The sequence below is a fragment of the Coffea arabica genome, chromosome 5e (assembly GCF_036785885.1).
Source record: "Coffea arabica cultivar ET-39 chromosome 5e, Coffea Arabica ET-39 HiFi, whole genome shotgun sequence".
Taxonomy (NCBI): domain Eukaryota; kingdom Viridiplantae; phylum Streptophyta; class Magnoliopsida; order Gentianales; family Rubiaceae; genus Coffea; species Coffea arabica.
In genome coordinates this window covers 42,731,802-42,747,381 of record NC_092318.1, presented here as the reverse complement: position 1 = coordinate 42,747,381, position 15,580 = coordinate 42,731,802, and the positions used below count along the sequence as shown (strand labels likewise).

General features: G+C 34.6%; 3 protein-coding genes across 3 annotated transcripts; 1 reads left to right on the top strand and 2 right to left on the bottom strand.

Moving 5' to 3' along the window:
- On the top strand, positions 1–4,452 carry LOC113688161 (L-ascorbate oxidase homolog). The gene is made up of 8 exons (XM_027205848.2): positions 1–314; positions 471–580; positions 1,827–2,097; positions 2,219–2,321; positions 2,409–2,754; positions 3,059–3,424; positions 3,633–3,711; positions 3,926–4,452. The coding sequence occupies exons 1-8, from the start codon at positions 165–167 to the stop codon at positions 4,136–4,138; spliced, it is 1,638 nt and encodes a 545-aa protein (XP_027061649.1). The 5' UTR covers positions 1–164; the 3' UTR covers positions 4,139–4,452.
- Positions 4,423–6,442, bottom strand: LOC113688162 (norfluorocurarine synthase 1-like). The gene is made up of 3 exons (XM_027205849.2): positions 5,956–6,442; positions 5,016–5,153; positions 4,423–4,856 (listed from the first exon to the last, which is right to left on the bottom strand). The coding sequence occupies exons 1-3, from the start codon at positions 6,334–6,336 to the stop codon at positions 4,569–4,571; spliced, it is 807 nt and encodes a 268-aa protein (XP_027061650.1). The 5' UTR covers positions 6,337–6,442; the 3' UTR covers positions 4,423–4,568.
- A 3,630-nt stretch (positions 6,443–10,072) lies between these two features.
- Positions 10,073–14,863, bottom strand: LOC113687826 (norfluorocurarine synthase 1-like). The gene is made up of 3 exons (XM_072048683.1): positions 14,431–14,863; positions 11,437–11,579; positions 10,073–10,505 (listed from the first exon to the last, which is right to left on the bottom strand). The coding sequence occupies exons 1-3, from the start codon at positions 14,809–14,811 to the stop codon at positions 10,265–10,267; spliced, it is 765 nt and encodes a 254-aa protein (XP_071904784.1). The 5' UTR covers positions 14,812–14,863; the 3' UTR covers positions 10,073–10,264.
- Between the last annotated feature and the right edge of the window lie 717 nt (positions 14,864–15,580).

Below are 15,580 nucleotides of genomic sequence, written 5' to 3'. Positions count from 1 at the left end.
CCCAATACTGCCACAGTAATAAGGTTCAAGAAAGCAAGAAGAACTAAAGAACTTGCTGGGCTTTTCTTTAAATAGATAAAAATCTCTTCCTACTCATTTATCCCATCAAAGACCCCTCTTTTTCTCCATTTTTGTGGGATTTTTTCGTTTGTTGATTAGTGAAAATGCCAGAAGATATGGGGCTGGGGAGATTGTCAGCAATGGTGGTGGCAGTAGTTTTACTAATGAAATGCATCAATGGAGAAGATCCATATCAGTTCTTTACATGGAACGTGACTTATGGAGATATCTATCCTCTTGGTGTCAAGCAACAGGTAATTTATTCCTTCTTTCTTCTTCAAGATTCAAGATTCAAGATTTTCAAGATTCAAGATTTTCACGTTTTCTTGGTTTTTGTGTTATATTTTTACTGGGTATATATATATTTTTCTTGTGAGGTTACGTTTATGAATGTATCGGAAATGTTGCAGGGGATATTGATAAATGGGCAGTTTCCAGGACCACAAATTACTTCAGTGACTAATGAGAACTTGATTGTTAGTGTTTTCAACAGCTTGAATGAGCCTTTCCTCTTATCTTGGTCAGTTCTGCTAATGAATATATTACTTATGTTACTGTTTCTTTATTCTCTGATGAAGTTTGCAGTTGAGAAAGTAGGACAATGTTTTTCCATTTTTTTTCTTGAATATTATTGCTGTGCCGGATTGGATGTAAAGAATGTCAAAGTTTTCCTTTTTCCTTTTCAATATCTAGAAATTGCTTGAAGATTTTTTTTTTACACCAAGCTGTGATTTGGTTGTTTGCGTTTTTAAATCAGTTTTTACTGGCTTTTGAATTACGCAGCATTGAGACTTAAACATGTGTAAAATGGTAAAGAATGTAACTTTATTTTGATTATGTTTTTCCATTTCAGATCCTTGTAGATTTCTATATATATAGGAACATAAGAAATAATTAACAAGTTCTTTTCCTTATGTTAAACCTTACAATTTTACGTTTGTCCAAAATCTAGTATGGTGGCTAGTTTGGTTTGTATCTTGTGGTTCCAAAGTATTGAATAATAGAAGCTTGCATCTGGATCTGCGTTTCAGATTTTTTGGGAAGTTGGACTAGAAGTTAGCCTTGAAATGATGTGTCTGGCTTGTACAGGCTTTAGAATTTGTTATATTAATGATCTTTTAGTCAACTTTCTTTTAGTCAATTTTCTACTATTTTTGCTGAAATAGTAGAAGCTTGTCTAATGAAGAAAGGTACATTAAGTTTTGCTTCAGTGCAACTTGCATCTTAACTACGCCTTACCAAATGCACTCAGAGTTTTGAATGACAATAATAATTGCCCCAACCATGGGTGGGATCTATGTCCAAGAAACCTGTTTTACTTGGCATTAAATGGTGCTGGCTGCTGACAACAACATTTGCATTATCTTAGTGATTCTCAGAGCAGGCTTTTGTTTTTAATATCCAACTGAAGTGAAGGACCAAAAAAGCCTTTAAAACAATTCCACTACTGTGAATACTTTTCAATTTTCTTCCTCTGGAATGTTATGGGCACGGAGTGATGCTGTTTCTGCATTAGTCTTCTTAAAAGTTGACAAGTGGGGGAAATGTTTTCTTAGAGGAGATGTTCAGTTAGAGTTTGATGGGCTCTTCGTGAATCTGCTCCTTTAATTAGCCTCAAATGGTTGTAGTCTAACTTGGCTTTTTAGTCCGTTGATTTTTTTTTGGAGCAGTATCATCCTGAATTTTACTTCAAAATCATTGAGATATTAAGCAGTTCAAGATAAGTAATAAAATCTTTTCTTTCTGTTGGTTTGGAAACTTGGCAGGAATGGCGTGCAGCAGAGAAGGAATTCGTGGCAAGATGGAGTTTATGGAACCAACTGTCCTATCCCTCCAGGAAAGAACTTCACTTATGTCCTTCAAGTGAAGGATCAGATTGGTAGTTTCTTCTACTTTCCCTCCCTCGCCTTCCACAAAGCTGCTGGAGGCTATGGTAGCATCAGAATTTACAGCCGTTCTGTCATTCCTGTTCCTTTCCCACCTCCTGCTGCAGACTATACCATCTTGGCTGGTGATTGGTTCAAGCAAAATCACACAGTAAGATCTTGGGTTTTAAATTGAAGGAATTGTTGATCGGTATTTGTGACTTATGGTTACAAAATTTTGATGAATCATATGCAGAGTGATAACTGATGTGTCCACATTTTAAACCTGTTAGGATCTGAGAGCAATTTTAGATGGTGGACATGACCTTCCCTTTCCTGATGGCATTCTAATAAATGGCCGTGGATCAAATGGTTATACATTCACTGTTGATCAAGGTAATGAAAGAGCAATCCTCCTACTTAGGTCCCGTGTATCTTATCATTCTGTTAATATTCTAAATGAACCAAAACTTTGTCGTCCAGGAAAGACTTATAGGTTCAGGATATCGAATGTGGGGCTTGTGACATCCCTAAATTTCAGAATCCAGGGGCACAAGATGTTGTTAGTTGAGGTTGAAGGGACCCATACATTGCAAAACACCTACGACTCCTTTGATCTCCATCTGGGACAGTCTTGCTCTGTGTTGGTCACTGCTGACCAACCTGCACGAGACTATTATATAGTATTCTCAACACGTTTTACCTCCCAAGTGCTTACAGCAACATCCCTTCTTCATTACAGCAACTCAGCAGTAAGTGTTGCTGGGCCTCCCCCTGGTGGTCCAACAACTCAGATTGATTGGTCTCTCAACCAGGCTCGATCCATCAGGTATGGTTTGAGAATATACTCTTTTGCATTAATAATGTCCTAATGGAACTATAATCGTATCACCTCTACAGCTTTTATGTAACTAGATTTCCTGACATCACCATGAAAAGTTACATTGATTGCTTTCTTTGTCAGTAGGAAGATTTAATATATTGGCTTTAGTTGATAATCACTGGATTTTCATGAAGCTAGTGTTTAATTCATTTAAAAAGTAGCTTGCCTTCAAATGTCAATTAGTATTGTCTACTTCCATTATCAACCTTTAGAAGATCTCCTGATTAGTCCAATTCTTGCATCAAACCAGGCAAAACTTAACGGCTAGTGGACCAAGACCAAACCCTCAAGGCTCTTATCATTATGGAATGGTGAATACTACACGTACCATTAGACTGGCGAACTCTGCTCCTGTCATCAATGGTAAGAAGAGTTATGCCGTGAACAGTGTGTCATTTGTCCCAGCTGACACGCCACTTAAACTTGCGGACTACTACAACATTCAGGGGGTATTCTCTCTTGGTAGTATGCCTGACAATCCCACTGGTTCGGGTGGTTACCTCCAAACTTCAGTTATGGCCGCTGATTTTAGAGCTTTCTTTGAGGTGGTGTTTGAGAATTCGGAAGACACTGTCCAGTCATGGCACATTGATGGCCATATCTTCTTTGTTGTTGGGTAAGTCGTCTGCCTTGACATCAAGATCTTGTTCATAGATTATGTGGCTTCTGCCCTAATAGCATGACATGTTATCACAAATACAAGGCTTTAGGATGAGTTTTTCCAGTTTGTTGTGGAAATAAATTATAGAAGTATTATCTCTGGGAAACTTTGCTGAAGTGTTTAGATTCGCTTATGAAGTTACTTGAGCATGTTTTGTATGCAGGATGGATGGTGGACAGTGGTCACCTGCCAGCAGATCAAACTACAACTTGCGTGATGGAATCTCTCGTTGCACCGTTCAGGTACTTGGTGGTTTTGAATCTTTCTTAAAGTGCATATCTTTTAACTATTATGTACAAGTAAGAAATTCATGCACGACAATTTATAGCAGACCTGATACTTTGCGATCTAAATTGTTTGATGCCTCATTTATTCATGCTCCCTTTAGAATGTGCAGTCCTGCATATTGTGCAATTGAGGTCAAACTTAATTTTCATATCTCTAACTTCTATACAGGTTTATCCAAGGTCATGGACTGCCCTTTACATGCCTCTGGACAATGTTGGGATGTGGAATGTCAGATCAGAGAACTGGGCTCGTCAATACTTGGGACAGCAATTCTATCTTCGCGTATATTCTCCTGCAAATTCATTGAGAGACGAGTATCCTATTCCAAAGAATGCTCTCCTATGTGGTCGAGCATCAGGTCGCAAGACAAGGCCATTTTAGAACTGAAAAAGCAGAAGAACCGTCACGAAGGGGTGACTGGTTTTACTATTTGAGCTATGAAAACAGAGTTCTTACTAGAAGATGCCAGAACTCTACTTGAGGCTTTTATCTTTTATCCTGTCTTCCTGAGAATCTCATTTTCCTTTTATCTGCATTTGTCAACAATTGACATGCAGGAAATGTTTTGTAATTTGCATCCTATTCTGATTGATATTTGTCAGGATTACATGTTAGCACAATTACTTGGCAAGAAAGGACTATTCCTCTGTCAGAAAATAGAATACTGAGCAATTAAGTACTTTCTTATGCAGAAATCAGAATTTTTTGTCTCAAAACATGAAAGGGAAAAAGTTGCAGCATTTTAGTTGTGATTTTACTCTCTTGACTATTTTATTTCTACTATATAAAATACACAAATAATCCTTCTAATTCAGCTTAGATGTACTTTGTTGGCTATATCCAGCAGATATTTACAAAGTTCTTGGGGCTTTGAAAGCATTGCCATGTGGTCTGCTTCTTTTATTTCTCGAACTTCTGTTGCCCCTATATTCTCTACTAGCCAGTGCTGGAAACTTGTTAGAAATGTTCTATCTTGACTGCATATGATATAAGCTCGCTGAACTGAGCCATACTTGTCTGCTGAAAACTTGTTTGCCTTTGGAAAATGTTGATTAAGTGTGTGGGTTGGCCTCACTAACAATTTTGCCAATTCAAGGTCCTGGAAAAGGAAATGAATATGATTATTCAATTGCAAGCTCAAATTTTCATGTCAGAACAGAAAAATGAGAAATTTATACGCATCAAGTCCAGTTGGCATGTAAAATTCTATGCAGAAAGTGTGTAATTCTCGAGTTCTTGAACAACTGAGTCATCATACCTCCATGGAGCACAGTTGGTATGCATTTATCTCCAAAAACTTTGGCCCAACAGACATTACAGTTCTTGGCTCCTCCGAGCTACCATAGACAAAATATTCGGTATCTAACATATCTTCTGCTGGGAACCGCTCAGCAAACTTTTCAAGAATAGCATCAGGAAAATATCAATGCAGAAAGGAAATTAAGTATCTGACTATAAGAGAAAATTACAGAAGTACAGAGTGGAGTAGTGTTTTCTGTTTCGTTTATAAATGATAACCAGAAATGTAAGTATAGTTTACATTACATCCAGCATTGGTGGAGAAAACCATTTAAAACACTTTCAAGAAAACGTTAGTTTAGAACATAAGCTAAAAGGAATAATACACATGTTCTTGTATAAACTAACAATTGATGCAGGTTCATAGACACTGAGACCACCAAAATGTATAGGTCACAAAATTGATATAGATTGCAATAGTAATCACCAAAATGTATAGGTTACAAAGTTGACATAAGACGATATCCATGAAAATCAAATTTGTTCATATCATATGTGAATTACATGCTCCAGAAGTAGACCCGTAGATTGTGATACACGTATGAATTTGACATTTCCTGTGTATACCTGAGAATACCTATATATGGCAAATTTGAACCATTTGTGGAGATATGGTAGATGAGATCCCTTGGAGAAAAATATTACACACATGTCAAGAAAACATAGAATTCAATTGAATCAAGCAATGGTTCCATTTTACTGCTTCATCCTGCAACCCTTGATAAAAAGTAGGATGCCAGTCTACCTCACATCTATTCAAATCTTTTTTAGGACTTTTCAGTCTTCAGTTGTCTCCACTCTCCAACAATTCTCATCAGAAATGGTTGAAGCCCAAAATCCCTCATTCTTTTGTTAACAAACAAGGACAAGAAGAATAATGTGAGAGTAGAAAGAGTTACCTGATTTCCAACATATGAAGCATCATGAATAGTATCAGGCATAAAAGCTGCTACAAAAACTGCTATTGAGATCTTCTCTGGGAAGTGTTCCATAGCAAGAGCCAAGCAGTAGCCACCAAAACTATGGCCAACGAGTATGACCTTCTGGTCTGGGGGAACTGCTGCCATAAACTCCATCAGTGGCTCTGCATAGTCATGAAGTGTGTGAATTTCATCCAGGCTTTTTGTGTTGATCCCAGAGGCTGATAGGTCTATTGCTGTGACCCTTTGCCCTGTAGACTCCAGCAGTGGCTTCAGCTTGTACCAACACCATGCTCCATGGCCTGCACCATGTACCAGAACAAAGTGCTTTTGTTTGCTGGAATTGGCAAAAAAATCCATCTTGTCTTGTGTTTTGTTTCTTTACGATGATAACAAGTGATCAAAAAGTATTGAGACGATTCAATTAATCTTATTAGACTTTACACATACACACACACACACGGATAAAAATGAAAATCACTGAGACCAAAATGTTTTTTCCTAAAAAAAAAAAATTTGTTTTTTCCCTGCACACGAAGAGAGCAACACAGGAAAAAAGCTCAAGGGTACAGTATTCTACGCCTGCATGAAAACTGATAGTAAATCTAAAAGACAATAATTGCCTACTTTGTTGGGAAGATAAACATTTGTCTAGTAGTCCAGAAATGAGTTAATCAAAATTAATATGACCAAAATGTCTATGCCCAAGAAAAAAATGACCATAGCAGACTTTTTAGAAAAGTGGGATTTGAAAAAGATGAGCACGTTACATCTCCTATCTGGCTTTTCATCTACTGGAGAAAATAAAATGCTCATTTGCTTCCTCCAGACAAACAACTTAATTTCTTTTAGTTAACCTAAGTTCTCTTTCTAATTTTTTCTGGTCGTCTGAAATAAGTCTTTAGTCTTCCTATGTATTAATGCTCATGAGATTTAATAGTTAATTATTATTTGTATACAGACCAGAAAAATGTGATCGCACCATTTTACTTAAATTCGACGAGATACAGAGAATGTCATATGGCACACATATTTATTTTCTATTGGTTGTACTTAAAGGAAGAGTAAATCTTATATACACTGATAGTGTATACATTATCACCGTTGGATTCATTACACATGTGCAAACGTTAGATTTCAAATTCAAATTTTATATAGTTATCATTCATCCAAAACTAACAGTGTATATACTGTCAGTTTAGGAAAGATTAATCCTTTAAAAAATTATGAATCTTAAAACATATCTATGTTAAAGCAATGAAAAGCAGACGATTCCTTTATTGGAGTAAAAGAAATGAAAGTTTTTTTTGTTTTGCTTGACGGGATCATCCTAGTCATATTATCCTAAATAATTAATTTCTTCAAGGTATATCGTATATCATTTATTAATTAAGTAAAACTAGATAATGAATATTGTAATAATGTTGGAGCTGCATCCTGCATAAGGCTTCTATACCACCATAGGTGCGCGTTGATTTTTTTGGTAGATAAAAATTTGAATGAATTCGATTTTGGTCACCACCACAAGTTAAAAGCATTTCCCCAAAATCATAGGTCGCTGCTGCGATGCAATTCGAACACTTGATTTTCTGTAAGGAAGTAACTAATTTTTACCAATTGAGGTAACTTGTGTGCATTGAACATTAAATCAATTATATTGGAGAAAGAGACATAATGCATGAACTAACCAGCCATTTTATACAAAAACTGAAATGGTCTACTTGATTTCTTGGGTCAATTTGAGTTAAAATTTGTATTCCATCTAGTTAACGACTAATTTCATTTTGCATCCCAAACTTATACCTTATTCTCACTTTATATTATGAACTTTAATTTCGAAAGTTTGCACCCTAATATCTCAGATTTATCCCACTTAAGTCCAATGGGTAATAGCATTTGCAAAAGCAATGGAATAGAGGACCATGTACCTAACATATACCTCAATCACTCTGCTAGGTAGTAGTGTATTACCATCATCTCATAATCCCCACATGTCATGTAAAAAAATGGATTTGTTGCGCAATCCTCTATACTGCTAACCGTATTATAGATTGGACTTAAGTGAACAAATATGAGATGTTAGAGTCTAAGGTGTCTAAAATTAAAGTTTATGGTATAAAGTAAAAATATGGTATAAGTTCAGGATACAAAGTGTAGTTTTTTTTTTGTCGCAACGATAGAATTTTTATAACCTAATCTATCCTAATATAGGGAGAGGAGGAGGGGACTCGATGTGAGTACAGACTCCATCGATGAAAATCAATTAAGACCGCCACAGATTGTAGCAAATTTTTGGTGGGAGGCAAGGATTGAACCCTTGACCTCCCACCTTCCCAAGACTTAAGATGTCTTTGGGTTACCTGGTTAGATACAAAGTGTAGTTAGTCCTCTAATAATGGTACTGTGTTCAAGAAAATCAAATGAAAACCAACTGGTGGAGGTTTCTAAGTAAAGTTGTGCATTGTTTTTTGGTAGGTTATACTCGAATTTTCACTTTGGTACCTGAACTTTAGAATATGACACTTTAGTCCCTAAAGTATAAAATCTGTCTCACTTTTGTCGATGATATTATTGAAATGGGGCAAATTTTGTATTTTAGAGACCAAAGTGATCCAATTTGAAGTTCAACGGCCAAAATACAAATTCTAATAAGTTGAAGAGAACACGTTGGAATTAACTCTTTTTTTTTTTTTCTTTTGGAAGATGGATGAAACGTTTTGTTTGACCGTAATGAAGTTTTTAACATGTAAAAGAGGTAGCAAGTTAAACAGATCTCTTGAATTAATAACTACGATCATAATTTTTTTTTTCAACTATGGTCATATTTGCCAATGCATGTCTACATGGATTCACCATAGTTAATACATTAAAAAAATTTCAAAAAATTTACACCTTTTTTTTTTGGCTAAGTTACACTAATCTAGCTCCCTTGGAAATTGTCTAAGTTACAAAATTCTTAAAAGACATGCCATGTACTATTAAGGCATAACATACTTATTCTCTTGACCGTAACAGAATTTCAATAACTATATAATTTGGGTTATTGAAAATGCAAATTAGGAAAAGGAATAGAAAGGATTTTTAACCGAAGAATAAAAAATTAAAAGATAAACACTCGAGGTCATACCTCAGTCGAGCAAAGGTGGTAAAAAGTGGATGTTAAGAATTCCGGGCCGAAGAGCATTGATGTTCCGGGCTCTTCTGGGCTACCATAGGTGGAAAATTGTGTGTTCAACATTACGTTATCTGGGGATTGCTCAAAAAACTTTTCCAGAAGATCGTCAGTAAATAAAAAAAAAAAAATATTGGAATAAATGTACAGGCAAAAGTCAAATAAAAAGAAGAAAAACAGATACAAATGATTAAGGATGAAAATTCGATGAATTTTTGTAGAAAAATTGGATATATGTAATAATGTTGATATGTTCAATTTGACCTGGCCCATGGCGAATATTGCACGAATATGCAACATTGTTCATGACTTTAAAATTCTTTTATTTACCTGAACATTTTGGAATTTCCACTAATAGCCTTATAAAATTGACACTTTCGCCCCCTAAAATTATACATTAGCCCCACAAGCACACATCCATCATCCATGTAAATCTTCCCCCCAAGTCACAATTTCTGAGTCCATTCTTGAACTTGGAAATTGCCAAAAACTGCATTGGTTTAATTTTTGAAAGCAAAGTTGAGTTTTGAAATTTCGCTGATTCAAAGCTTTTATAATTTGTCAAATAATAGATTATAATACAATTCAAAATTACTCACCATCGTGACAAACAAATCTTGAATTTTTTTTTTTTTATCTTTGAAACGTTGCTAGCTTTTTTAATAAGGTGAAAGTAGCTCTTTGTGCTACTTTTCTTGGTAAAAACATATAAACTCAAAGCCAATTTCAATATTCTTTTGGGTTTTTTGTTCTCTCCCTTTTTTTGTTTATTTACGGCTCTCTAGGATACTCCCCTACTTCCCTGATTTTGGATTCAGGGCTTCCACAATAGCAAATTCCATAACATAATAGGCCAACTAATGATCAAAATTGTACCACGATCTAGGTCACTAATATTATGTTCTACATTTTTTGCCAGAAAAATTCAAGGAAAAAAAAAAAAAAAAACCCTTTCTTATGTACAGATAAGGTGATTACATTTTTGGACTATTGATCACTTCAGTTTATGCGCCAAGTCAGACAAACACATGGGACAAAGTTGTTGAACTTGATAAATGGCAACTAATTCGGAAAGGGCCAACAGTCACAATCAAATACGAAAAATTAAGTGCACTTCTAAGCTATGTCTAAGAGATTTTGACAGAGTTGTTGGGGCTTCGACAACATTACCATGTGGTCTGCATCTTTGATCTCTTTCACTTCTGTCACCCCAACATTTTCAATCAGCGAACGCTGAAAGTCTGATGTAAGTACTTTATCTTCCTTGCATACAATATAAGCTCGTTTAACTGAACCATATTTCTCAGCTGAAAATGGTTTTTCCTTTGCCAAATCTTCTAATAAATGCAAGGTTGGCCTAACCAACAATTTTGCCAGTTCAAGATCCTGACAAGAAAAAATATATATACACTAAACTATACATATTCCAATAGATCCACCTAAGAAGTTTCATACATAATCCTGGCAAAGGAGAACTCAAATGTTTGTTTATTTATTTTTTGGTAAGAACATTCAAATGCAGAATAGCTGTGCGTCACTGTCTAAAAAAAAGATAGGTTTTGATACAATTGGGCTGACATTCTACAATGATTGATTAATAACAATAAGCCAGTGAAAATCAAACTTTAAATCTTTTATCCTACGCTTATTGTTAGCAAATATCAATGTAACAAACGTATTTTATTCGTGGATCAAGTGATTAATAAATATTAAAGTTGTTGATATAATTTTTTTTTTGAAATAATTAACTTGTAGTAGGGAAAACTTGTGTGTGTGTCAGCATAAAAGAAACATCTTTGCTATAAACTTCTATTTATGAAAGCATTAGTATTTACATACAAACTCATTTTACTTGTAGCAAATAAATGAAAATTTTAAACATGTATTTGGGACTATCTAGAATTACCCTTTCACTTAATCCCATTATTGACTGCTAACTAAGATGCGTTCAAGACCTCCCACTTATAAAAATAAAATGAAATGAAATGAAATAAAATAAAATAAAATGAAGCTCATTTAATTGCATTATTGGTGTTCTCATAGATGCAAAAAACCAACACGGAGGAAAAAGGGTCATTTAGAACTAGTTTCACTACACCTGAGTTGTATACTCTAACTATATGTTACCATTATTTTCACCTTTTATGGATTAACTTGCAATGTTGTTGAGTTGTAAGTCGGTTTTATTGATCTTACAGTTTAGTCGGTTAGTTGTAATCTTATATTGAAAAAGAAAATAGAAGAACCAAAATAAATTAACGTCCAAAAAAACATAAGGGCATATATACCTCAACGGAACAAAGCTGGTAAAGTCTGGTTGACAAATATATAGGGGGCCAAATAACAACGATTTTCTCGCTTTTTCTTGGGTACCATAGGTGGAAACCTCCCTGTCCAGCGAATCCATTTCTGGGGATTGACCAGCCAAATGCTTTGACAAAGGAACATCAGTTAAATCATTAGTTGGAAAAGAGTACCAAAATTATATAAATAATTATGACAATAATTTATTTCAAATTAAAAAAGGCTAGCCGATTGCAAGAAGATAATTTAAAAATTTTTTCATAAAGTCTTACGAGTTGATTCTATCAAAACAAAGAAAATCTTACAAGTTGATTAAGGTTCAACCCTATATTTGCAAACCAGGCCAGATTGGCCGTGTCATTGGTCTGATTCATTATTATACCCAAAAAGTTAATTAAATCTTCTGAAGAACTAGTTGAACCGGTTATACCAGACTTTTGAACCCATTCCCCTTAAAATTTTCTTTTCATTGTTATGTTAAAATATTATCTGAGGTATATAGTAATATAATATATAAAAATTAAAATCTTTGAACCGGGATTGAATCGAAACTCGTCCATTTATTTACCTGTCTGAGTTTAAAAACATTGGTTCAACACTTCAACCTTCTTTCTTTTGTCAGATGGAGTACTTGTTATGACAAATAACTAGAAATTACTCATCCATCAGTGTGAAAACAAACTATTTGAAACCATAAATCTGGAATATTCTGCACATACAAAAGCTACTGGTTAGTTTTCCAACATTCAACGTTAAATAGGGGCCATTTGCTCTAACGACTATCTCATTACTTGTTGGAAAACGTTTAGCAGCTTCAACTACCTTTCTTTCCAATTTTATACCTCAAGCCTCATCCTTTGTTCCTCCTTTACTATAGGCCATTGAGAAATATTAAATAGACTTGCAATTTCTCTCTTTTTTTTCCATGACAGTAAGATAATTGTAAATCTAACCATAAAATGGGCTCAGAGGCACTTGAGAACTAGCTAGATGGTTTCACAAATGCTACACATACATCAGAAAAAGGAATGCAATTCCTGCATTTCATAGTCCTAAGTAGAGGTGTCAAAATGGGTGACTTGGGCGGGTTTGGGTTGGGTAAAATGGGTAATGGGTATAAGTGAGTCAACCCATTTATACCCATTTAATTAGATGGGTATAAATGGGTAAGTCAAAAAATGAATTGGGTAACCCAATTACCCATTTATAACCCATTTATTTTAATTTTTTGTAAATTCATTTAAATTCATTTTTGCAAACTAAGTTATCAATTTATACCGCTCTTTGTACCCATCATTAGTTTTAAATATTTACTTATAATGTTCAATAAGCCTAATTACCAAATTTTTTTCATTTATACTCTATTTCACAAAATTACATATTATTTAATAATTGAATAATAAGAATATAAAAATTTGAACTAAGTACTATAAAAGTTAATATAAAAATTTAATCCAAAAATTTTTAGCCCCTAACATTTTTTCCATATATAAATTTAAAATTTCATTTTAGAAAGATAAGAAAAGAGGCTCAAATTTATCATAAATTGGTAATGCCGAAAAATGAGCAAGTTAACAAACTAAGAGAAAACAAAATAATAAAATAAAACCAACAAATAATAATAATAATGAAACAAAATTAGTTAACATCATGACAAAATGAAAAATTTGAAAAAAAAAATGGGTGGGGGAAAAGAAGAGATTTAGGGGAAGAGAATTTTAAATGGGTTAATTGGGTTTGATGGGTTACCCAATAATACCCATTTAATAAATGGGTATTATTGGGTAACCCATTTATACCCATATACAAAAATTTAAGATACCTATACCCATCTATTCATGGACGGGTATGGGTAAATTTAGTTAAGTGGGTTGATTTGCCACCTCTCCTAAGCAATGTTTTAAAGAGCGAAAGTGTAAGGTGAAATATTTTATCCTCGTTCAGACCGAGCAAAAGCCCAAGACACTGCACAAACTTTGGTTTTTTAATATTTAAAAGTATAAAAAAAAACCAAAAAGACTATTATAAAAAATATGAAAAATATTATTAAAGATATGCAAACATTAAGAAAATTTTATTAAAGATATATTGTTATGGGATATGGAACTAACAAAATAGAAAAATATGGTAAAAAATTGCTAAATTACATAGACATACTGAAATGGTTACGGTGAACTTTGATTTTTATATTCTTAATGGTCAAATTATAAAGAAACTATGTTTTGGATTAAATAAGACATAAACATAACATGTGAGCTTAATTTTACGAGGTTAGTCAAAACACAAGGACTTAATAGGTAATATTAGATGCTTTTGTAAATGGAGCCCTGCATCACTAAACCCAGGTGCCGCCAATATTTGCAAATCGTCCAGCATCACTAAATCTCTTATTTCATTGCCCTTTTTCTGTTTTCATCCATTGCTCCATATCTTCTCCCCTCCATCACTAATGCTAGGTACCGATCAGGAATAAAGAATAAGGTTTTATTCCCTATTCTCCTTCACTTTGTTCCATGAATTTTGCTGTCTGTTGGGGCATATGGAGCGTCGGGACGTTCGCCTGGGCACGCCTCCATCTTGGAGGCGACCTCCACGCATTTGCCCCATAACACTTACACCACATCACCTTGCCCCCTGGACTTTTCAGGTTTCCCTCGCCCTGGGGGTCACTCCGAAGCTCTCCCCAACTTTGCCTTTAAAACCATGGTCCTAAGTCATTTATTTTTTTAAATTTTTTTAGAAGAAGAGGAGTGAAATTTAAGAAACGAAACGGAAGCAAGGACATTATAATCCAGAACTTCTAATTCTTGGGGCATTAACCTTAATCACTAGATCAAGGCTACCTCCGCAGTTTCGTTTACTTCAATTAAAATGAATATCGGATTTTTATTGCCCACGTTCCTCCATCCTTTTTATAAAACACACAAAAAAGAAAGCTATAAGGAAAAAAAAAAGCATTACAACCGTTATCTAATTACCTGTTCCAGAGGATAGGATCGTGGATGAAGAATATCAGGCATATAGGCTGTGACAAAAATAGCAATTGAGATCTTTTCAGGGTAATTTTCCATGGCAAGGGCCAAGTTAAAGCCACCATAACTATGGCCAACTAGAACAACCTTCTCAGCAGGAGGAATTGAAGCCATGAGCTCCAACAGTGGCAAGCTGTAATCCTCAAGTGTGTAAACCTCATCTAACCTTTTTGGATTGATCCCTGCAGCGGACAGATCTATGGCTGTGACCCTTTGTCCAGCAGACTCCAGCAGAGGCTTGAGCTTGTACCAGCACCAAGCCCCATGGCATGCACCATGTACAAGTACAAAATGCTTTTGTTGCTTAACATTAATGGCAACATCCATTTGTGTCTTGTCTTGAATTCTTTTGGAAAAATCCACTCCTTGGTTTCCTTGATAGCAGATATATGTTTTAAGGAGCAAAGAGCACAGTCAAGTATCAATTCGTGTCATTTCCATATTTTTTCTTGCTAAAAATAATTTTTTAAATTTTGTAGGGCCCTCTACCCACTATGTCTGGCCCCGAGTTTTGGCTTATTTGACATTGATTCCTGTGATATTTTAAAACACAAACATTTTCAGTTTGTAAGGTTACATCTAATTAGAGCTTAATACAAGTTGAACCGCCGGCGAGTTACTCGTGAGTAATTTAAGTCAAAACTCGAGTTCGGTGTTGATCAATCTTGAGTCGAATTCGAACTAATCAAGTCGAGATCGAATTCAAATTTGAATTAAAAAAATACTCAATTCGTTAGTTTACGAGTTCGCTTGATTATATATATATATATATATATTATTTTTTATTTTAATAGTATTTTATTATTTATTAAGAAAAATTACTATTTTATTCATTTTAAAAAAATAAAATAATTATTTTTAATCTTTCTAAACTCGAGTTCAAATTTGAACTTTACATTGAGAACTCATCGAACTCAAGTTCGAGGTTGAGCTTGCTAAAATTAAATCGATACTCGATTCGATTAGGCCAAAACTTAACTCTAATCGAGTCGACTCCTTTGCAACCTATACGTAACTCATAATAAATGACTAATAACTTAACAATATGACACGCCAACTCAGAATGTCTAGAACGACTACTAACATATAGTTGGAC